Source organism: Symphodus melops (assembly GCF_947650265.1).
Source record: "Symphodus melops genome assembly, chromosome: 23".
In the NCBI taxonomy this organism is placed as follows: domain Eukaryota; kingdom Metazoa; phylum Chordata; class Actinopteri; order Labriformes; family Labridae; genus Symphodus; species Symphodus melops.
Genome location: NC_136713.1, coordinates 4912077 through 4934364, shown reverse-complemented (window position 1 = coordinate 4934364; position 22288 = coordinate 4912077). Strand labels below are relative to the sequence as shown.

At 43.2% G+C, this 22288-nt stretch overlaps 3 protein-coding genes across 3 annotated transcripts in view; all 3 read right to left on the bottom strand.

Annotated features, from left to right (window-relative positions):
• Positions 1-480: 480 nt before the first annotated feature.
• Positions 481-11024, bottom strand: atp7b (ATPase copper transporting beta). The gene is made up of 21 exons (XM_079335926.1): positions 10840-11024; positions 7937-8693; positions 7074-7295; positions 6827-6990; positions 6585-6746; positions 6424-6497; positions 6124-6307; positions 5793-6026; positions 5417-5508; positions 4893-5020; positions 4630-4784; positions 4351-4485; positions 4065-4259; positions 3363-3545; positions 2997-3180; positions 2548-2688; positions 2312-2454; positions 2026-2229; positions 1829-1946; positions 1533-1635; positions 481-1213 (listed from the first exon to the last, which is right to left on the bottom strand). Exons 1-21 carry the CDS (start codon positions 10975-10977, stop codon positions 949-951), a joined length of 3981 nt encoding a protein of 1326 aa, XP_079192052.1. The 5' UTR covers positions 10978-11024; the 3' UTR covers positions 481-948.
• Positions 11025-11665: 641 nt separating this feature from the next.
• eed (embryonic ectoderm development) lies at positions 11666-17364 on the bottom strand. The gene is made up of 12 exons (XM_079335941.1): positions 17190-17364; positions 16256-16408; positions 16059-16151; positions 15843-15908; positions 15472-15597; positions 15067-15148; positions 14374-14465; positions 14157-14290; positions 13966-14071; positions 13417-13575; positions 13187-13260; positions 11666-12580 (listed from the first exon to the last, which is right to left on the bottom strand). The coding sequence occupies exons 1-12, from the start codon at positions 17307-17309 to the stop codon at positions 12454-12456; spliced, it is 1332 nt and encodes a 443-aa protein (XP_079192067.1). The 5' UTR covers positions 17310-17364; the 3' UTR covers positions 11666-12453.
• A 426-nt stretch (positions 17365-17790) lies between these two features.
• Positions 17791-22288, bottom strand: part of pwp2h (PWP2 small subunit processome component) — a 5617-nt gene continuing 1119 nt past the window's right edge. The window contains exons 4-18 of the mRNA XM_079336533.1: positions 21975-22207; positions 21214-21357; positions 21070-21140; positions 20845-20981; positions 20605-20753; positions 20344-20491; positions 20096-20246; positions 19808-19988; positions 19574-19721; positions 19322-19430; positions 18973-19038; positions 18668-18886; positions 18436-18586; positions 18213-18287; positions 17791-18104 (exon numbers count right to left, since the gene is read on the bottom strand). Of these exons, the coding sequence (XP_079192659.1) occupies positions 17921-18104; positions 18213-18287; positions 18436-18586; positions 18668-18886; positions 18973-19038; positions 19322-19430; positions 19574-19721; positions 19808-19988; positions 20096-20246; positions 20344-20491; positions 20605-20753; positions 20845-20981; positions 21070-21140; positions 21214-21357; positions 21975-22207 (2166 nt within the window). The 3' untranslated portion in view covers positions 17791-17920. The remainder of the gene's footprint in view (positions 18105-18212; positions 18288-18435; positions 18587-18667; positions 18887-18972; positions 19039-19321; positions 19431-19573; positions 19722-19807; positions 19989-20095; positions 20247-20343; positions 20492-20604; positions 20754-20844; positions 20982-21069; positions 21141-21213; positions 21358-21974; positions 22208-22288) is intronic.

Sequence of the window (22288 nt, the reverse complement as noted above, 5' to 3'; positions counted from 1 at the left end):
ATTTAGGTCTGGAAAAAAAAACCTGGACAACGTCTAACAGAATATCAATCACTTGCTATTTTGAGTGTTTCTGTGTTTTTCTATTTTATGACAATTTAGATCAAATTAGAAATATAAATGTGATGATGCTGTGACACTGACCTGAATATTTATTTCCCATGTGCAGCCACATTTTAATACCAGTCAGCTTCTGCTCTGTATCAGCAGAAATAGCACTGGTGTAATTAATAGCATTAACGATGCGTCATCATTAAGTATCCCAGCATGCACCTCATCGTGCTTCTCCTTTATTCTGGTGTCAAAACGTCTGCTGTGAGGAAAGTTCAATGTTATATTTATATCTCTAACGCTCATACGTCTGATAATTTATGACTCCACTCAACAGAATGAGAAACAGATTCTTCCTGGTTAACTTTAGAGTCTGTGGATTAGTCATTTGATTAATAGACTCCATTCATTAATTACAGTCTGCACTCCCTCTTTTTCTTCTCTTTTTTATTTAAGACACTTGTACAAAAATACAGATTCAACGTTTTTCTCTAAAGTCTGTGCCGATGTCTAATCTGAGCTGATTCGATAAAACAGACACAAACACTTGTTGTAGACAGGATTTTTTTACTCTATCAGCGCATGCATTATTTATAGCCCATGTCTCTTCTACCGACAGAGATCTACACACAAGGACAAGTGCAGCTTCACGTGTGTTATGTTTAAGGTAAAAGTGCATCCTTACAGCAGTAAGAAAATTAACACAAAAAAAATCAGTAAAACCTTCATTTAAAGTATTAGCAGCTTCCGTTTTTGACATTTCCTTCTTAAAGTTATTGATTTGGGTTGACACCCAAAGTGACTCTTGAACTTGTCTATTTACATAAATAATAAAATATTTCTCAAAAGTCTCCACTGATTTTGTAAAAGTGACCTCTTAGTCCTTCCCTTTTCCCTTCTCTACACGTTCATGTCCTCTGCGGTCGTGAAGTCCAGCAGGGAGTAGCGGTCCTGCTGCTCCTGCACAGAGTTAATGGACGCTGGCCTGGAGACGACGGGTGACGTCTTGGTGTTTTGGCTCAGATGCTCCCGAGCAGCCGTGGGGAGAGCGGGGCTGCGCCGCTGGCCGTCCAGACCTAAATGTGTGCTGATCTGCGACGAGCGGAGACTCCTCATTTGACCCTGCGCACGCTGCTCGTACAGCTCAACCGAGGTTTTCTTAAACCTGCAGGAAACAGACGCTGATCTGTTTACCTCGAAGGTTTCATTTGATTAGATGCAGAGAAACTACAGATATTTCAGCCTGCTGTTTCTCAAAACATTTAAATATATCCAAAACATAATCTCGATGTGATTTCAAGTAAATATTTCTGCACACATGTCACAGCTTTGATTTATTTCTTAATTTATTTGTATAGTTTTTGGGGTAATTATTGTCCTATTTTTAAAACTGGTAGCTTGTTACAGAAGTTTTTTTTTAAGAGAAAAGGTTTGCACATTTTTGTTTCTTGTTTTCAGGCAATAGAAGTAAAAAATGGACTCACAATCTCAGCAGCAGAGACGACATAACGACTGAAACAGAGGAGGCGGCCATTGCAGCAGAGCCCATCCATGGTTGTAGCACGAGGCCGGCCGGCATGAACACGCCTGCAACCAACAGAAGGGACAAGAGGTGACTTTATTTAGCATGCAATTCATGCTATGGGTAAACAGGAGGCAGTATCATTACTTCATGTTTATTGGACAAAGTCTGGAAAACAAATCATAATTTCTACTTTTACTGAAATCCTTACATATTACAAAAACACAGAATGTCATTTGGTGTATCATCAGTGCTCACCTGCAGCTATTGGGATTCCTAAAAGGTTGTAGATGAGAGCGAAGACAAAGTTGATTCTAATCCTTCGCACCGTCTTCTTTGAGAGCTCGATACTCGCCACCACGTCCAGCAGGTCGTTCTGCAGAGAGGGAGCACACTCGTGTCAGACAGCTTTAAGATGTACGTGCACCTCTGCACGCTCAGGGTGATTTACTCACACGGATCAGGACGATGTCAGCAGCCTCGATAGCCACATCTGTGCCCGTGCCGATGGCGATGCCGACGTCAGCCCGAGCGAGGGCCGGTGAGTCGTTGACGCCGTCTCCCACCATGGCCACCCGCAGGCCGCTCCCCTGCAGCTCCTGGACTTTGGCTACTTTATGTGATGGCAAAACCTCTGCAAACACCTTCCTGATCCCCACCTGAGATTACAAACCCTTTTATTTATTTATTTCTTCTCTTAAACTCGGGTATAAAGTCTTTTTGGCTTGCTGTGTCTTTTACCTGTGCTGCTATTGCTTTAGCCGTGCGTCTGTTATCTCCTGTTATCATGACCACCTCGATGCCCTGACTTTTGAGCGTCTGCACCGCCAACTTTGACTCCGCCTTCACCGTGTCTGCGATTGCTATCATAGCACAGAGGACACCTAAAGGGAATATTCGAAGATGAAAAAACTGCAGATAAGACTAAAAGAACATGTTAGTGTTGTGGATTCTTGTATGAAGGTTGTTATTCTCACCGTCTATAGACACCAGAATGGCAGTTTGACCTTTGGTCTCATGGCTCGCCATCGCAGCGTCCACGTCTGCTTCGATGTGGTGTCCGTTTCTCCTCATCCACTCTCTGTTCCCAATCAGGACGGAGTAAGACGAAGGCTCGCCTTTTAAAAAAAGACAATGAGAACAATGAACTGAAAATTTGTGAGAGAAAACGAGAACTCACTTTAAAAGGGAGAAAATAATGATACTGATAAAACAGGAAGAAATGGATCTAATGACATAACTAAGTTACTTTAACTTTCGCACGATCATGTGATCACAGCTCCTCTTTTTAATACTGATGGTTTATTCAAATGATCTGATTTGTTCTCTTTTATCTCCTCTATGAGATTAAATTAGTTTTATTATCGAGGCTGCTACTGACTGATCATTCTGAATTCATTCCCAGTCTCCACTGAAGGCCTCTGACCTGCAGTCGTGTCCTCTGCAGGAGCGAGCAGGCTGCTTTCGTCTGTGGTGGCTCCAGGCAGCAGGAAGCGCTGCTCGCTCTGCGACGGCAGCAGATGTTCCACGCTGGAAACCCGGCAGCTGATCCCACAGCCCGGCACCGCCTGGAAGTCCTGACAATATCCCAGCACGCCTGATCCCAGCTCCTGGTGTGTTAAAACACAGGGATTAAGAAAAACATGACCCCTGACTGTTTGATGTGGATACAAATAAAACTAAAGGAGAGTAAACTCAGGCTCATGCATGGAGGCTCAGAGATATGAAGCAGACTTTATAGACTTTATATTTCTTGTAAACAGACATGAAATCACCTCCTGCACAGGCTCACCTCTTTGCAGTGTTTGGCGACCGCCATGCCCAGCGGGTGCTCGCTGCTGGCCTCCGCTGTGCCAACCACCGCTAAGATTTTCCTCAAAGGCATACGGGCCATTTCCCACAACACCAACACACGTGTCACCTTCGGGACGCCGTTTGTGATAGTGCCAGTTTTATCAAACATCACCACACGGATCTGAGGGAGCCGGGGATCAGAAAGAGACATCATACACTGCAATGGGAAAATATTACTACATCCTATTTTATATTTCTGCCTCATTCTGCTCCTTTATCAGTAATTTAATTTATCCTGCATTATCGATTTACACCACAAGGTGTCGCCATTTACCTGCATTTTAAAGAAATTACATTTTAGAGCCAAATATTAATTCATAAAAATGTATACCCTTTTTTGAAAATCTGACCACCGCCAGCTTAACATGAGGTCACAAATATTTAAGGATGAAGTTAAAATCATGTTTAGAAATCAGAAAGATAAACAGACAACAGAAGTTGGATAATATGGCTGATATATTATCTCTAGCACATGAAGTAAAATGCATGCTGCTAAAAAAATAAACCTTAAAATGTAATTTAAGTAATTGATTATATTTGATGTAATTGTGAAATGTAGAACATGTGCCATCCTGTGATGTGTTGATTTTCTCCTCTCGTTGTTCCTACTTTGACATCAAGAAAAAGTAAAGTGCTTTGCCTTGTGGGCCATCTCCAGCGGCTCGCCTCCTTTGATCAGGATCCCGCTCTGAGCGCCGACTCCTGTTCCCACCATGACAGCCGTCGGGGTTGCCAGCCCCAAAGAGCAGGGGCAGGCGATGGACAGAACAGTGATGGAGGCCTGGAAGGCAAAGCGAACGATGACCTCGGCTTTGGAGATGTTCTGGTTGTAACCCTGCAGAAAGCAACGAGGTCGTACATAAAAATGCTTCAGAGTCAAACGTGATGAAAGACTTTTCTCCTGAAACATTTGGCTTTCGTCGTACCGGGAAGTTTTCTTTGACAATTTCAAAGTTGACGAACCCGACAGCGAGCCAGGCCACCAGTGTGAGCAGAGAAACGAGCATGATGAAGGGTACGAAATATCCACTGATCCTGTCCGCAAACTGCTGGATGGGAGCCTGAACAAACACAAGAGAGGACACAGGAAACAAGGTCAACTTTTTTTATGACTGAGAAAATTAAGAAATAATTAGTAAATCAATAAGAAACGTTAAAAACAACTTAAAATAATACTTTGTGATCAAGTCTCAACTTTCTCTCACCTTGGATGTTTGAGCCTCCTCCACCAGTTTCACTATCTGACACAGAGTTGTATCCGCTCCGACGTGTGTGGCCTCCACCAGCAGAGCGCCGTGAGCGTTGATGGAGCCGGCGATCACTAAACTACCCACCTTCTTACTGACGGGCATCGGCTCACCTGATGGAGACAATAGTTTCACAAATTTTGTTGCTGCTGTTACTCGACTTTACGGTTGTGCATGTGGATTTTATGTCCTCTGATGTAATCTGAGTCCGTCCCTCCTACCTGTGATTAAAGACTCGTCTGCCATCGAGCTGCCTTCAATCACTTTCCCATCCACAGGAAACTTTCCTCCTGGGGCGACTTTCACGATGTCGCCTCGCTGGACCAGATCCACCACCACCTGCTCCTCACTGAACACACACACACACACACACACACACACACACACATACACACACGTTCATTAAAACCTTTAATTGATTGGTACAAAATGCATTTAAATGATGTACTAAATAAATGGCTGTCCTGGGAACAAACAAACTGAGAGTCAGAGGCACAGAATAAAAATCCTTTATTAAACAGGGGTGTGTCTACATGAGTCTTTGTCAGGATATGAGATGTATGATGTCCTCGTCAGGACTCAGTTGAGCTGAAATGTTAAGTTTAGACATTTCCATTTCTTCACAATAAAACATGTTTGTAACTAGGACACTCATTTATATATTAGCCATTTGACCTCTGCCCTGATTCTTCCACATTCTTGGAGCCTGTGCAGCGCACGCTTCACACTGACATGAATGTTTTACCTGATGATGGTGTGGTCGGGACCTAAAGTAACCACGGTGGCATCAGTGGCTTGAAGTGACATCAGTTTGGCCAAAGCCTCGGATGTTTTACTCTAAAAGAAAAGAAAAACAAAAGTGCATTCTGATAGGCTGTTTTGCAAAGTGTTGTATATGTTGCATCGATAAATTATAAACACATCACTTAAGTTTAATCACTTTTGGCCTCGTTTGAGAAGTCTTTCAGATCCATAGAAAAGAGTTAGAAGAGCAGGGGATTATGGGAAATGTGGCCTTCAGAATAATAAGGTGTTATAACACCTGAACTTGTTTTCAACAAAATCATTCTCACATTCACAAGTTTACATTTTGGGTTTTTTCGTGTGATTTATTTTCCGACCTTTGCTACGTGCTCCAGCCATCGGCCGAGAGCGATAAACACGAAGAGCATGGGCGGAGTGTCGAAAAAGGTGACGGGACTCTGACTGGCTTGTTCAGCCATCGCCACAACGAGGACGACACAGGAGTAGATGTAGGCGATGGAGGTGGCTAACACGATCAGCACGTCCATGTTAGCTGTGCGGTGTTTCAGAGAGCGATACGCCTGGATGTAGAAATATCTGCCTCCAAATATCTGACGGGGAGAGGAACATTAAGATGCCTTGAATTAAAAAAAACACCTGACTCGTCTGATGCATGAGACATTTCCCTGACTGACGAAGCTACCACACCTGCACAGGAGTACACAACAGGAAGAAGGCCAGGTTGAGGATGGAGAGACCAGGCAGCAGGTTCTGCTCCTCGGGCATTGAGCCTCCATGCTCCTGGTGCTGACTGTCCATCACCATCATGTAGATCATCAGCCCCATGACGGGGAGCCCGAAAATGAGACTGAGCAGGAATGAGTTTCTCCACCTGGAAGGAAACATACATGTATGAATAATTCACAACACCTGCAGCCTCCATACTGATGCAGCCTATTCAGCTGTTTTACATTCTCATAGTGAGGGAATTCAAAATCTGATACTTGCTGTTGAATTTCTTCCGTGTGATCGAGGTTTTCTTTGAAGCCCGTCTTCTCCAGACTAGCCTCGAAACCAAGGCTCTAAAAGGAGACGAAAGAAAAGCCGGTACATAAAAAAGGTCAAAGATCAAGAGGAGAGGAGGCTTTAAACAGGAAGTGATTATTTACCTGAATGATCTTGATTATATCTCGAGCACCGAGCACTTCAGGGTCAAACTGGACTTGTGCTTTTTTGGTTGCGAGGGCGACAGAGGCCCCCAGGATCCCTTTGGTTGAGGTGAGTTTGGACTCGATGTTGTGGACGCAGGATGCACATGTCATTCCTGTTATCTATCAGAGAGAAAAACGAAGGCTGTTGTGGCTGTTTCAGAGTATTTAGAGGAGATGTTTTTATGTGTTCGTAGACCCACAGTGAGGTCCAGTTTCCCCCGTGTTTCTTCACTGTCGTCCATCAGTTTCGCTCCATAGCCCAAGTCTTCTATGAGCTGAGTCACAGCAGCAGCGTTCATGACTTCTGGATCATATTTAACCTCAGCCTTTCCTGCCATAAGCGACACCAACACAGTGCTGATTCCTGCAAAAGACAAACAAATGACCAGAAGAAAAACAATTTTAGACAAACTTAAATATTGTTCAAATAGACTTGAGTGAGCTCACCTGTGTGTTTGAGCAGGTTCTTCTCAATGTTGGCCACACAGGACGCACAGGTCATCCCTGTTACACAGACGAAGCATGTCTGTGCTTTCGTGGTGCTCCCAGACGTGGACTGTGGTGCAGTGCCGTTGCTGATTCCCGCTTTGTCTGGAGACTGTACGTCAGGTCCAGAGCTTACAGGTTTGGACGTGTCATGCCTTTGAGTGCTCTTTGCAGATTCTGTACCTTAAAAACAAAAGAGAGAGAGATGCTTCTTGTCTAACTTAAATAAGTCTAATTTATCCCTTAGTGATCCATTTTCTTCTGAGTTTATGACTTAAGAGCATGCTGGGGAAACACACAGAGAGTTTTACATCTTGTTCCTCATGTAACTTATTGGATTCATCAACGATCATGTGCATGCCAATAATGTTTTACTTTCACATGTGCAGCTGTTAAATACAGTCTACCTGTTTAAATATATAGAACCCATCAACTTCAGTTAGAAACAAAAATATGAAATCTATTGAGTTTAAGGTCGGCTATGATGGTAACTGAAGTAAAAAAAACCCACCAAATTAAATCTCGACCTTGACAAGAGAGGAAAAGTCACCTCACCTAATTACAAGTCTTGGCACAATGTTTTTGTCATTAAATCCAACAAGAAAGCACAAGGGCCCTCCATGTCGCACTGGAGAGCATACTTGGTCTCGTTTCTATGGTAACCAGTGGAAACTGTAGTGAGGGGAATGAGAGGCTTCCTGTTTGGTTCGCAGCTCAAAGCACTGAAGTCCTGCAAAGCTCCTTCACTACATACGCACCTGCACCTATTTTTTACACACAGTCTTAAATTAAGCAATGAAACTATTCCAGGAGAGTATTTCTACCTTCGAGTGATGCGTCAAATCCCATGTCCTCGATAGCCAGCCTGAGTCTCTCCGGCCCTGTCAAACTGGGGTCAAAAGTGATGGTTCCCTTTTCCTCCTTCAGTGACACCTGGATGGATTTCACTCCTGGCATCTGAGAGATCCTCCCTTCAATAGACTGCACGCAAGAGTGGCAGGTCATCCCGACAATCCAAACGGTCGTGGTCGATGTTTCCTTCTGCCAGAAGCTTGTATCTCGTTCAGGTGGATCGTCCGCCAGTAAAATGGCGCTAAAACCCATTTCCTCAACACTCTCTCTTAGCTCCTGCTGTGTTACAAAAAGAGGCTGATAAACAATCAGCGCCAAGCCGTCTTTTAGTGAAACCTGAATGTGTGAAACTCCAGGTAGAACCCCAATCCGCCCCTCTATGGACTGCACACATGACTGACAGTGCATACCATCCACTGTGATCCGGGCCACCGACTCCACACTCAATCCCACAGCGTGGATCTCCAGTGCGATCTCTTTGGTCGTGATAACTGAGCTATCATAGTCCACTTTGGCTAAACAGTCAGGTGGAGACAAACTCACAGCGAGAACGCCCCTCAAGCCAGATAATCTGGTTTGAATAGTCTGGGTCTGGTGCTCAGCGGAGAGTCCCAGGAGTTTAAGAGTCGCTCTGGAACAAGTTTTTTGTTGAGGGTAGAGCTCGCTCTGACTGCCGTACTCATACGCCAAGTTGTCAAGGCCTTGTTCCTCCAAGTCAACACCATTTTTCTGAAACAAGAAAACAAGAAACAGTTACACTTTTTTTCTTGCTATCTCCCCTCGATTGGAGGTGTTCTGATACCAATACCTCGAGTCGAGTATTGGCCAATACGGAGCACTGCTTAGGTACTTGTGGGATTAAAAAATAAGCAGAATATTGGTGGGATTATGCAGATTTTACTAACTTTAATAACTGGGGTGGGTGCTGGAATAACTCACTAACTTCAGAAGCATTCGAATAGTCTCTTCAAATCAACACTTACAAGCAGTAAAACGTTTCAATTCAGCAGATTGTGAGTCTTAATATGAGGCCGGACCCTTATGAGTCTCTCAGATAAGACTTTAGCGTCATGGGTAAAGCAGTAAACTGACATGTTTAGAGGTTTAATCCTCCTGTGAATTAACAGCAGGCTCACTTTTCATGCGGGCTGTCCCCTTTCTTACAACACAGATTTGGTTTGAGCTCGCCTCGTCACATTCCTGGGGAGCAAAACTTGAAATAAGAGTCCAGGGGAGCGATATCTGTTCTCACACACTTTACAGACGCAGCCTGCCGCAGCAGAGGTGGTCTCATCTGATACAGTTAAAAGGATATACTAAGTTTAAGTGTAGGTGGTGGTCTTAAATAGGACCTTCCTTTTGACCCTTAAAGAGAAAAGTCCAGCGTTTCTCGTTTGGGGCCAAAAACCCCCCACATGACCTACTCTTCACATAATCCTCCCAACGTGACTCTGCTTAAAGTCAATATTCACAAGCACATCATGGACCATAAGAGGGGCGTCAACTCTATTTGTATCGTAATATTCCCAACAGAAATCTTCTTTCATGCCACTTTTAATCTTGTACCAAGATCTTGTTTTTCAGCTTCTGAGGCCTTTAATGTAGAGACAGAAAGAATCAGGATTCAAAGACAGAGAGGGGGGGGAGAGAGAACCACAGGTCAGATACAAATCCAGGTCGCCCCCCTTGTAGGACCACAGCCTCCATGCATGTGTCACTGGTAGTAATGCAAACATTAAAATGAGTTCACGAGTCCTGTTGAAATGTTCAAAGTGCAACACACACACACACACACACACACACACACACACACACACACACACACACACACACAGAGTATCAGCACAAACATGTCCCTGACACATTTAATACTTCCAGGCGTCTTTGTCTTACTCTCTTATTCCTCCTCAGCAGGGAAGAGCGGTGACGTCCCAACATTACGACCATGAAGTGTTTGTTCAGAATAAAGTCAAACTTTGTCCCATTGACACTGACACTGTACTTTATGGTTTGTTTATCTTGTCCAGGCGTATGAGAGGCTGTGGTTCAGGGTCGGCTAAGGGGCACTTAAAGGGGGTGTAAAGGACAGTTTGATCCAGAAAGAGCCGACTCTTCTATGATGTTTAAAGTCTCATTATCTGGAAATCTTTTCGATCTAGATGCGACAGCTCGCTTGGTGAAATTATATCGTTTGGTTTTGGTCCAAAAAGCTCCAACAGTGAGTACTTTCATGCTGCAGAATGTTACAAGTGATACATGAACACATCCAATCTCTTCTTTCACTTTCTGACAGTAAAACGTTTGTCCAGGGCTCGATGTAGAAACAAATCAAACCAGGTGACTCACACGAGGAATCAACAGAAAATCACTGAATAAAGAGCCAACGCTGATCTTCTGACTAGCAGTGTAAACATCAGTTTTATTACTGATGTCTGCAGCATTTGAATGTTGTCGTTGGCAGAGCTTTTTACAACATTGTAAGAGTTACCTGTAAGTTTTACTTTTTGTAAATGAACACTTTTTTTTCTCAGTATCACAGTAAAAAGTTCAATATTACAGCAGTATATGTGTATATAAGTATAAGTGTGCTGATCTGATGAGCCATATTAACAGAGGTAAACCAAACTGTTGCAGGTGGAATTTTGACCTAATAAAATACTACTTTAAAATCACATTCTTGTCCCTTACAATCTTTTAATTGGGACTTAAAAATGCAACTTGTGCGCAACTTGCATCATTGTCTCTTTCAAAATAAGATATTCCACACCTAAACACACCTTAAAATAAGATTTAATAATCAATAATGAACACGTTAGCCTGCTCAGAGAGGACCAGGGTGTGAGGCTTTGGATGCACGAGCTCTCTGTAGGCCTACCTTGAGCTCTCGCGCGTTGTGTCTCGTGCTGCAGGTGAAGTCCGGCTTTGATTCAACCATACAGATCTGCTCCCCGGAGCCCTGCGACGACTTGGACACATATTTGGAGAGACTTTTTGGAGACTTTTGAGAAAACATCGTTTCCAGTTTCCCTCTCGTTATTTGCTTCTTATCAGTACCTTTCAAAGTAAGAGTTCAAGAGTCCGCAGAGAGAAGGCGCTTCGTCCGGTGTGTGCAGATAAGAGGAGCGCAGCGCGGCGCCGGTGAGCTCTCCGGTGAAACCTCATGTTTCTGCAGAGTCACAGGAGGAGATGGAGGGACAAAGCCTCCACTCACATGACTCCTGCATGCGAAAAGAATACATGCACGGTCCAAAACAGCGTCATAAAAGGTCATTTAAGGCCATAAAGGCAATTCTCCTCAACTGCAATGTTTTAAAGGTTGATTTGGGTCAGGAAATAAGGCGTGCTATCTGTGGAAATATCACTTATGTTAGAGTCCAAATAAATATTAATTACAGATTGTTACTTTACTTTATGTCAATAACTCTGAAGAGTATGGGGACCCTTCGGTTCCAAATAAAGTAAAAAAATAAAAAAAATAAAAAAAAGATTTCTTGCTTAAGGGCTGTGACCTGACAAATCAGGACTTCCATAAAAAAAATTAAAATTACTAAACATATTTTTCTTGGCTAAGTCTAAAGGTGATCCACTCAACAGTGCCTCATATAATTACAGTAACAATATTTTTCAAATGTTCAAATAAATAAAATAAAAGCAAAATGTTCCCATGCATGTCATTACTGAATAATTAACTGACACCCGACTGATTATTTACAAAATACTTTTTATTGAGTTGTTCTTGTGGAGGTGAACAGAAGGGTGTAACAGCAAACTATTTGAAGAGACACAGAAGAATGTGACACATTTGAAACACTGAATTAAAAAGAAAAGGACACAAGTCTTCAAATGTGAACAAATTATATAAAAAAAAAAACAGCACGCTGCAAGAAATATCCGCTTTCAGTCAAGTCATCTGCCGTGTCTGAAAAAGCTTCTTTTCCCGACGAAGAGTGATGAAAATCTGCAAAGTGATCCCAGAAAAAACATCCCTGAATGCAGAGAACAGGAGCAGCCGACTGATTCCTGATGAAGAAGTCTGCATAGGAAGCTACAAGGCACTTAACATCCAATAACAACGACATTCTAATATAGTTTATTTTAAAATTTTATTTGGGACAAAAAGTTTGTTTAAACTATCGCTGCTATGGCAAAAAAAAAACTTTCTTCTAAAAGTCAGATATGTGAGATTCACACAGATTTCTTTTTTAAGATATAAAACGTTGTATTTCCTGCCATAAAACTCTTAAACTTCTTTTTACTAGAAACCTGCTCCTGTAAGACAAAGAAAAGGGAAACAAATCTCCAGAATAACAAAAGGAACCGTGTGACTTTGGTGAAGTTTCTCACTTCTTTTTCAGGAAAAAACAAGAAGAGCTTTTTGGACGTCAGCTGATTTTTAAGGGACATTTCTTGCGGTGTAGGTTTGATAATGGGGCTGCAAGCGTCAGGGGGAACTAATGGTAAACAGGAAGTGTTCGTTTCAGAGAAAGGATCAGCGCTGTCGATCCCAGCGCCAGATGGAGGCGTCGTCACACACGGCGATCAAGATGCTGCTGTCACGGCTGAAGCTGGTTTGCCGGATTGCGGACGTGCATTTGGGGAGAGTCAGCGTGATGCACCTGCAGGGCAGAGAGACGAAACTTTACGCAAATACAGCCGTGAAAAATGTTCTCATGAAGACTTCAACCCATACTCTAAGGCGACACCTTTAAAAATAAAGTCTTACTGTGTTAGATCCCTGTTTTTTTGTCATGTTGACTGAATGAAAACTAAACCTGCAAATGTTCTGTTGTGTTTTTTTTTACAAGCGAACAGAAGAGTCATAAATCACGATGACATATGCAAAACAGAGGAAAGCTGTATTTGTAAAAACATTGTTTGCTTTACGAACACAAATATAAAGCTCACAAATCATCACCCGACGACCTCCACAATAAATAACAAAAGCTTTTATTTTGTAAACTGGTCGGGTGTGCTTGTAAATCAGGACAAAGACTAAAGTAGACTCGAGGACTTTCATTGAAGCTTCCTTTGACTTTCACACTTGCAGAAAACTCCTGATATTTGCAGGTGGAGGTGTATCTGAGTTTCTGCGAGCATGGCCCGAGCCTTTTTTTAAGGACGCGGCTCTAAAGCATAGTCAGTGGCAGAGGAAACGTCTCAGCTGTCCAAAAAGGGAAAAAATGATTTAATTGCCATAAATAGAAACTCTTTGGCTCACTTACTTTGCTTTATGAGGATCCTCCACTTCAAGGTCCCACACATAAAGCTTCCCCACTTGGTTTCCCAGAGCCAGCATCTGCAAATCAGCAAAAGGTTCAAATGTGCGCCAGGAGCTCTGTAATTGTTACACTTCAAGAACTTCACAGATTAAACAGGCTTTTCGCAGACATCACCAAAAAGGGTTTGAGATACAACACAACACTTCAGATGCATATTAAATGGTTTTTTTAACCTTCTGCCAGAAGTCCATGGAGAAGCGCATGTACCAGATGTCACACTGGCTGTAATCGAAGCGTCCCAGGATGGTCACGTTAGACTCGTTGGGTTTGATGTGATCGATGTCGTCCTCCATCCTGCCCGGTTTCCAGCAGACGATCGCGTTTTCACACGACTGAAGAGAGACAGACAAAGACACAGTGGAGACAACAAAAAGGACGTGAGACAGGCTGTTATTACTACAGTCTCTGCTTTAACTGTGATACATACAGGACAGAACAGGGAATTTCAATTTCTCCATTTCCTCTGTAACATTTCATTTCTGCGTCCTCAGACAGTATGAGGCACTATTCTATAGACTTCTGTGCATAAGGATTAATAAGAAATTGACTAAATTAACATGGTTTTTTTTGGTTGTATACTAAATAAAAAATTAAAAGGTTTCATGAATACATAAACATGTTTTTTAGCTACAACTTGGAATGATTGTTGATTTTATCTCGCTTCATCTGAAGACGAAAAACGGGACCAGAAGTGAAAAAAGTTTCAATCATCACCAACTCGCCTTTGAAAGAATTAAATCCCCGAACCACCGCACACAGTCCACGTAGTTTCGGTGGATGTCTCGCGTCGAGAAGTCGGGGAAGTGAATTTTTTGTGAGACAAAAGGCCTGAAGAGAACAGATGTGTGAGTCAAACAAAAAAAGAAAGTTGTCTACACGTTGTAAAAAGTGACGTGGTGATGCTTCGTCTTACCTGTTGGTCTTGGAGGGGTTGTACTCATAAGAGCCTCGGATGGCTTTCTGCATCCTCTCCGAGTTGATTCTCCAAAGTTTGAGGGAGTGATCCATCCCACAGGACATTATCTTTTCACCTAAAAGATCAAAGTCCTGCAGCAGAAGGGAAATACATTGACATCCAGGTGTCATGAGGGCTGAGTTTATCATAAAGAGCTCGTTTTGAAAATACTCACGGCACTAAGGACTTCATCACGATGACCCTCCACTCCTCCGAAAATCGCCACTAACGTGTCCGTCTGTATGTTCCAGAGACGGAGAGCGTGATCTGACGAAACAAGGACAGTCAGGTAAATAAAATCATTTATTTTTAAAGATCGTCATCATGACTTTTCAGCTTGATGCTGATCCAGCAAACTTTTTAAAAAAAAATCATTTTCTTCTCCTCTCACGGCTCTTAGGACCCGTTTTTTAGAACTAACACTTCAAAAGCGCGGGAGGCGATGACTTGCAGAACTACAGCCTCTGTACTGGTGTGTGCAACATAACCGCTAGGCCACCTGTCACCCCTAAAGAGAGAGGATAGTAAACTAAATCAGCTGAATCAAACGAGGGACTCCTCCTTCACACCGACGTCCCCGTGAACATCACAACGCTCTTTAGCAGGGTGAGGCAGATCCACCTGACGATCACGCAGCCATAAAACCTTTAATGTAACCTACATTTATAAAACATCATAGACGTCGTTGTGCCTCTCAGCACGAAGAAACAAATCACAACAAGAAGTTTTAGTGTCCAGATGACGCCTGTCAGGTCATTACAGTCGATGTTATTACGGCCACATAAAAGTCTTGGTGACTCGTTGGGATCTACTGGCTTTTCTGGGTCAGAGCTTCGTCGCAGTTTTGTTTTTCTTCCTTTTTTTTTACCTTTGCTGACAGACAGAAGGAGATTTGGATCCCTTGGGTGAAACTTGAGCTCGTTGATGGCGTTTCCATGGCCGACGTAATGCTGCGTGAGTGAAAAGAAAAGGTTGTTAATTCAGATTTTATTGGACTTTCTTCCCACACGTTGTAAACTTAGTTCTGCACAACAACAACAAAAACAACATATCCAGCTCATTATTCAGGTCACCATTCACATTCTTCGAAGCATTTAGCAAAAATTGGAAAAAACAAAAATCATCATCAACACCCTTCAACAAACATTTAGATTTCATTTAGCACCAAGTTTAGATCCCCCCCCCCCCACATTTATACCAGATGATATTTATAGATGTGAACCACGAGGAAATTAATGGCAAACCAAAGTGTGTGCACGTCTTCACACGTTACCTTAATACACTGCATTGTAATGTGGTTGATCACCCGGATGATGCCACGAGAGCCGGCGACAGCCAGCAGCGGGTGGCTTGTGTTGGTGTCGTAGGTCCAGGCACACGTGTAGAAGTTCTCGTCTGCCTGAGCACACATTTAGTCAAGGAAGCCAAACAAAAGAACTCCTGAATGACGTTTAAAAGGACCTAGAGTTAAGGGCCTGTTTTAAAGCTAGTCGTGTCTGTTTCTTCTCTCTACAGCAGCTTAAATCTCTACAGTATTGGTATGCAAACATCTCGAGTATAACCATATCTTGATCCAGATATTGTTCACCTCGAGTTCAGGTGACAAGAGGTTTGACATCTTTCTTTTCCAGAATGAAAGGATACGTCTGCGTCGACATATGATTGCAGGAGTCTTATTTCTCCCTGAGAGTGACATTCATACAGAGTTACCTGTCGGAGAAAAGAAAATTGTTTTACACAAGATAAGACATCACTTAATTTTTACCCATTCAATCTTTACAGTTCACACCAGCTAAAAGTCCAAGGCCTTTCAAATGTGCACTGAGGCCCACTTAGTAACACCCGACATGTATTACTTACCCTGTTACTTCCCACTGTGGCAAACACCAGCGGGTCTCCCTCCTTGCTGTGCCAGTTAAACTGGACTCCAAACAGAGGCTGGCCGTGGTCCTCCTGCAGATCACACTATGTTCAGATCGGAATAATCTCCCGCCCCACTCTTTCATACGCATACACTTATGAGTGTGAGAAGATCCACGTGTGTTGTCGGCACTCACCCTCAGACTGTTGACACATTTAAAAGAATATCTGCACTTCTTGGCCTTCCATTTGCCCTTTCCCCAGAGCTTTCTGCCAGGAGCGTTGGCCGTGTTGGTGGGTGTGTCTGGGCGCTCAGCATTGGTGCCACTCTCCACACTGACAGCATCATCCTTAAAAAGCAGAAGATGATCCAGATGATTCAGTTGCTTAAAATACATGACATGAGACGACTATTGCATCAACTAACACCATTTTTTAAAGGAAACTCCAGCACAGATAAAAACGACACACATTAAGGTGCAGCTGTTCATAAATCCATGATTAAAGCGTCTGAACAGGACGATGAAAACAAACATCTGGCATGTTTCTGAAGTCTGAACTTACAGGTGCAAACCTAACAAGTGTCAATCAACATTGCAGACACACCAAGCTGTTTCATTTGCGTCATGCTTGAATCATTTCAGGTGTAAAAACAATATTTTTTTTTTAACCCTTTCTGGATTTAATGAGTGCTGACAGGATGTAAACACCTAAATGACTGACAGCTCAAACCTTATTAACTCCAATTAATTAATCATACATCTAAAACTCATGGGTCTCCTATAAGCTTAAACATATAACTCACATTTTAAAAACATTGTGCATTAGCTCATCAGGCTAACCACAGGCACAGGTGAAAGTCTGAGCATGTAAACAACATCTTTTTTAAAGTCAAGGAGTAAACGTCCGACAGTGTAAAACTACACATGAGTATTAATGGCATAATAAATGAGTAAAATGTTTATTAGTTACAATTGCAGTTAGACAACCTGCTGCAGCTGTTCAGGTGAACAAAGCTGCTAGCTAAACCATTTTAGCCGGCCGGCTCCGTTAGCAACATGCTAGCTCGTTTTAACTAAAAGGTAATTCTTTAAAAAAAAACTAAAAAAAAACAACGATTCAGCTGCTTACATTCTCGTCTCCTGATAAATCTGGATTACTGTTCTCGTCACTGCTTAGTTTTTGTTTCTTTGCTGGTATTTCTTTTCCCGCTTGAGAGGGGGACTCGGACATGTTCTTGTTTTCCCTCATTTTGGCTCAAAGTACGTCGCTTCCGCTCGGCCGCCGCAAAGACTGCCGGGTAAGGTAGTTTCGTTCTGAGGCTGTGGTTCATGTTTTTCCTATTTCTTTCAAATTAAAAGGAACATTCTTGTTTGTAATGCTGTTACTAATGTTTTATTGCATATTGAAACATGCTATAGTTTAACCCCAGACATTCAAACGAAATACAACTTAAAATAATTTAATGAACAAAGTCTTTTAGTTTTATTTAGTAACATTTGCAGACATTCTTAGTCTGGAGTGTTTTAATTCAGCTCTGTGTAGAAAATCCACAGAACAGTGACTAATCATTAGTACTGAAAACTAATGCTATGACAAAAAACTACAATTTTAATAGTATTCAAACTACTAACCGTGTCAGAAATATCAATCAACTTCCTATAATGTTGATGTTTTTTTGACGCCCAAGGTAATTTACTAACTCATATAGTCAAAAAATGGGGGAAAACAATCACTTTTTCACATATTTAATTAAAAAAAACAGTTAACAATTTTTATAAAGTACACAGAAATATATTTGCTTTGACAGTCCAACACAATTTTTCCGCCATGTTGATGAAATGAGGTGCATTGCTGTCAGGCTACAGGATCATGTCTGCACCGTCCAAGGAGGCTTCGCTCATCTCTTCAGACAGCTGTCTGTCATCTTCTTCCTCCTCCTCCTCCTCCTCCTGCTCCCCCTCCTCCTCCTCAGCTGCTCTCTTCATGCCCCTCTGCTTTGACAGAGCCACAGCGTAGCGGATGTTGAACACGTTAAAATCACACCTGTAGGGATAAAACACAAATGTACAATTACAGATTTGGTCTAAATATACTGTCTTTCTTTCTGGGTTTGCTTTGTATTTTGGATCCGGATCAGGATCTAAGACTTACAGTTTTGAAAGATCGTCAAAGTGTCTCTGGATGCTCTTCTGCAGCGCCTGGAGTGTAGGAAGAATTGCCCCCGACCTGCACACAAAAAGATTACCTTGTCATCTGAGATGGAAATGTGACAGAGCCATGACGTGTAGTAAACCTCCAGGTGTGATAGGTGAATCTCATGTAATGTGGAAGGGCTTTAAAACTACACTCTTTGTAATGAGACTCCAAAGCACACCTGTTCTTCAGTTTGTGTCCATGCAGCATGAGCAGGCTCTGAGCCCACGTCATGTAGAACTGCAGGTGACTCGACTTCTCCAAACACGCTGCCACAAAGCTGAGCAGCTTCTCCACGTAGATGTCAGGAAGAGAGCTGCACACCACTCGGACTGAAAAATAAAACACCATAAATTTGACGGCGAATCTTTTTTTGAGATTTTTTTGAGATAAAATGAGATTTCTTTACTCACTCTGATCATGCGGCACTGACTCCAGCACTTCCTGCTTCAGGGCTTTTTCGTTGAGTCTGAACGCCAGGATAATGGCGGATGTCCACTCCTGAAGACGCAGCTGTTTTCGTATGCTGGCTGGAGTCACGTCCAGGTCGAGGTCGTACGGGTCGAAGACAAGAGAACCGTCGAGGGAGTAGACCAGCAGACCCTCGGTTGTTGTGGCTGCCCAGCTACGTCCTGGGACAAAACGACTTAAGTACCAACCTTCCTTTACAAAACCTACAGCAACATCTGTGCAGACGCTTTTAATGTCAGACACCTACCAGTAGGCGAGAACCTCAGTGAGCTCACTCTGATCTCTGGCTTAAAATGGCGAGAGCTCATATCACCTACAGGGACACACAGGAGGAAAAATCATGTAAACATAAAGTGCAGAAAAAAAGACCCAGTGAAAAATATGTCAACAAATAAAGCAAAAACCAGAGAAAAAAGAGAGAACACATGAAAGGAAACAGGAAGAGAACTCATTGTGTAAATCATTCTTCATCTTCATGTCTGAAGTTTTTTATGGTGCAGCCAGCATCACTGTCATATTGTTTATCACTATTTGGAGAAGTGGAGGTGTTGACATGTTTCATAACAGCTCAGTGAGTGTTGAAGGGAGCGTCACACCTCTCCTGACTCCGGGAAGGCTGATGTTGACTCCGTCCCCGTCTCCGGCTCCCTCGTCCACAAGTGCCAGGCTGCCAAACTCCGTCATTTTCCGTCGGTCCAGGAACTCCTGAAGTTAATGAACCAAGTAAAAACATTAACTTCTAAAACCTCGTCCTTTGAAATTCAAGGAATATAAATTTATTTTCGGCTTTACAGTTGACGGTTTTGTGTGGCTTAAAAAATGTGACAGAGTGGATAAGAAAGCCGTACCTCCATGGCATCAAAGGAGAGGTTACAGGAGATCTCAAACTTCTTCATCAGCATCTGCTCTTTGACGTTGTAGATGCAGACGAACTTGGACTGACCTCCTGCTAAAATGGACTCTCCGTCTGCAGAGTAGCACAGCGATGTAAAGGACCTGGACGCACACAGACACAAGAAACACAAGCTGGTTTAGAACCAACAACAGGAGTGTGAAATGTCTGATTCAGTTCTCTCACTCACTTCCCCTTTGCAGACTGCTTGGCTGTGATTTTATCCGTCTCTTTGCGACCCGTCTCCAGGTCGTGGCGTCCGGACACGGATCCTGTTTGTGCCGCTGTCTGTGGGTTCCAGAAACAGATCTCACCGTTCAGAGTGGCTACGGCCAACTCCTGACCGTCAGGCCTGTACGTCAGTGACAGAGCTGAGGGGGGAACACACACAACACAAAGTGCCGTCTATATTAAACAGAACAAAACTACAGACATCTTTAACACCCGATGATTTACATTCCCCAGGGTCAGCGTTTACCATCGGAGGTGAGATGAAGTGTCTCTTTGACCTGCCAGCTGTCCAACATGTCCCACAGTCTGATGGTTCGATCCCATGATGCGCTGGCCAGGATGGACTGAACTGGACTGAAACACAGACAGCTGACGGGACCCTCGTGACCCCCGAGGACCTGAACAATCACACAGTCAAAATCACACCATAAACCTCTTCAGAAAAACTATAGAGGACTATATTTATGATGTAGACGGATATCACTCCACGCTTACCTCCAGCAGTCTGCCAGTCTGCATGGACCACAGGAAGATCTCAAAGGAGTCCTGAGCTCCGGCGCTCACCAGCTCTCCGCTGAGATCTACAGCCAGGGAGGAGAACTGGGCCGGCCGCGGCGACGTGAATGTCCTGAAGTTTCTGTATCTGTAATAAACCAACACACACACACACACACACATTAACTCACAAAGTTCATATCTAAGCACATTTTGTCTCAGTCTAACTTCTGGAAGTGAACCAGGTGCGGTGAAAGTCACCTGTGCAGGTCGAACGCTCTGACCGTCCCGTCCAGAGAAGCGCTGACGATGACGAAGCCGCTGGAGGTGAAGGTGACGTTGGTGACGCTGCTGGTGTGCTCGGTGAAGGTGACGAAGCAGAGGCCGCTGTTTGTGTTCCACACTTTGACCTGCAGGAGAACAAACAAGTCTTTTAGATGTGCTTCATAAATACACCTGACAGGTTTGAGTTGGAGTTGGAACAGAAGTGTGAACGCTCACTTTGCCATCATCTCCTCCTGTCACGATGTACTGTCCGTCCGGCGAGTACGCCAGTGACGCCATGTTGTTAAAATGTCCCTGCTGTTTGAAGACGTACGACTCGCTCTGCCACTCCCACACCAGCAGCTGACCCATCCCTGAAACAACGACACTCAGAGTTTCATTAAGACAGACAAAAAGATGCAAAGAAAACCGCACAGAAGAGGGGGAACAGAAACGTCTTACCTGAGCATCCGAAGCCAATCCAGTCTCCAGAAGAGTTTACAGACACAGAGGAGATTCTCTGGTCTGAAATACTGCAAAGAGAAACATTCAAATCATCAAGCGTTCTGAAGCACATGAAAAAAACAAACTGTTCTGTTCGCTCACCTTAGAGAGTGAATGAGATTAAACTCTGGCAGTTCGTGCAGGTGGAAGATCCCCGAGGCGAAACCAGTGATGAGGATGTGAGTGGGCTTGTGGTAGGCGGCAGCAGTCAGGTTGTTAAAATCCCCCTCTTTGTTGAAGAAGTGCCTAGAACAGGAACATGAGGAGTGGATGAATGAAGCAGCTTTGTACATTTTCTGACTATTAAAAACTTTCCTACAATGAAAAAATGACTGCAGAACCTTGGCTCGAAGCGGAAACACACGCTGATTTACAAATGTGGATGCTGCCATCCGCACTTAAGAGCAGCCAAGGGACAAATACATCAGCGCTGTGCAGCCAAAAGCCCTAATGGAGAGCAGGGTAATTGGCTTTCAAAGTGTCAAAGCATGAACATTAAGGGTTCTTTTAAGGACTACTGCAGCCAAGAGTCTGAGATAATCAAACTGATGTACGACTTTAAGAATTCTTTGGTTCCAGCTTCTTTAATGTAAATATTTCCTGGTTTTTCCATTTTTACATGACATGATCTTTTAAGTTGTGGACAAATAACACAACTGTGAGTGTGATATGGACTATAGAAAATATTATTTTACATCTGTCTGGATATTTTTTAATGCAAAAGGCTGATCATTAAATAAATAATAGAAAGTGCAGTTATTAGTTAGCCTTTACATAAAGTATGTTAATTATATTGCAAAGTATGCCAACCCTTTACAAAGAAGACGTCTCATTGGACGGAATAATTCTCCTGAAACACGTACTTGCTTCTCAGCTTGAACCGCACGTTTTTCGTCTTCTTCTCTTTGGGAGCTTCGACTTTCCCTCTGATCACCTCTCCCTCCTCTCCCTCCACCCTCTCCTCCTCATCCTCGCCCTCCTCTTCCTCTCCCGGTCCCGGAGGCTTAGGTTTGCTCCTCTTGGACAGGATGAGGCCATCCAGCTCTGTGTCACTCTCCCAAACACACAGCGTCCCGTCCTGGCTCACCGTGTACAGCTGAAGACAGACGAACAGCGGCCTCATCACTCACATTCTCTTTATTATTATTATGATGCACACTTTCACATCGATCCAAAC

Excerpts from the sequence above, each read along its gene's own strand:
- eed (XM_079335941.1), bottom strand. The coding sequence starts at position 17,309 with ATGAGGGAAAACAAGAACATGTCCGAGTCCCCCTCTCAAGCGGGAAAA. Across the intron at positions 15,909-16,058 it reads CCACAGTGGGAAGTAACAGG|GTAACTCTGTATGAATGTCA; the intron begins GTAAGTAATACA and ends TTTCTCCGACAG. Across the intron at positions 14,466-15,066 it reads CCTTCTGTCTGTCAGCAAAG|ATCACGCTCTCCGTCTCTGG; the intron begins GTAAAAAAAAAG and ends TTGTTTCGTCAG.
- atp7b (XM_079335926.1), bottom strand. The coding sequence starts at position 10,977 with ATGTTTTCTCAAAAGTCTCCAAAAAGTCTCTCCAAATATGTGTCCAAG. Across the intron at positions 7,296-7,936 it reads ATTTGACGCATCACTCGAAG|GTACAGAATCTGCAAAGAGC; the intron begins GTAGAAATACTC and ends TTTGTTTTTAAG. Across the intron at positions 5,509-5,792 it reads GGCTGGAGCACGTAGCAAAG|AGTAAAACATCCGAGGCTTT; the intron begins GTCGGAAAATAA and ends CTTTTCTTTTAG.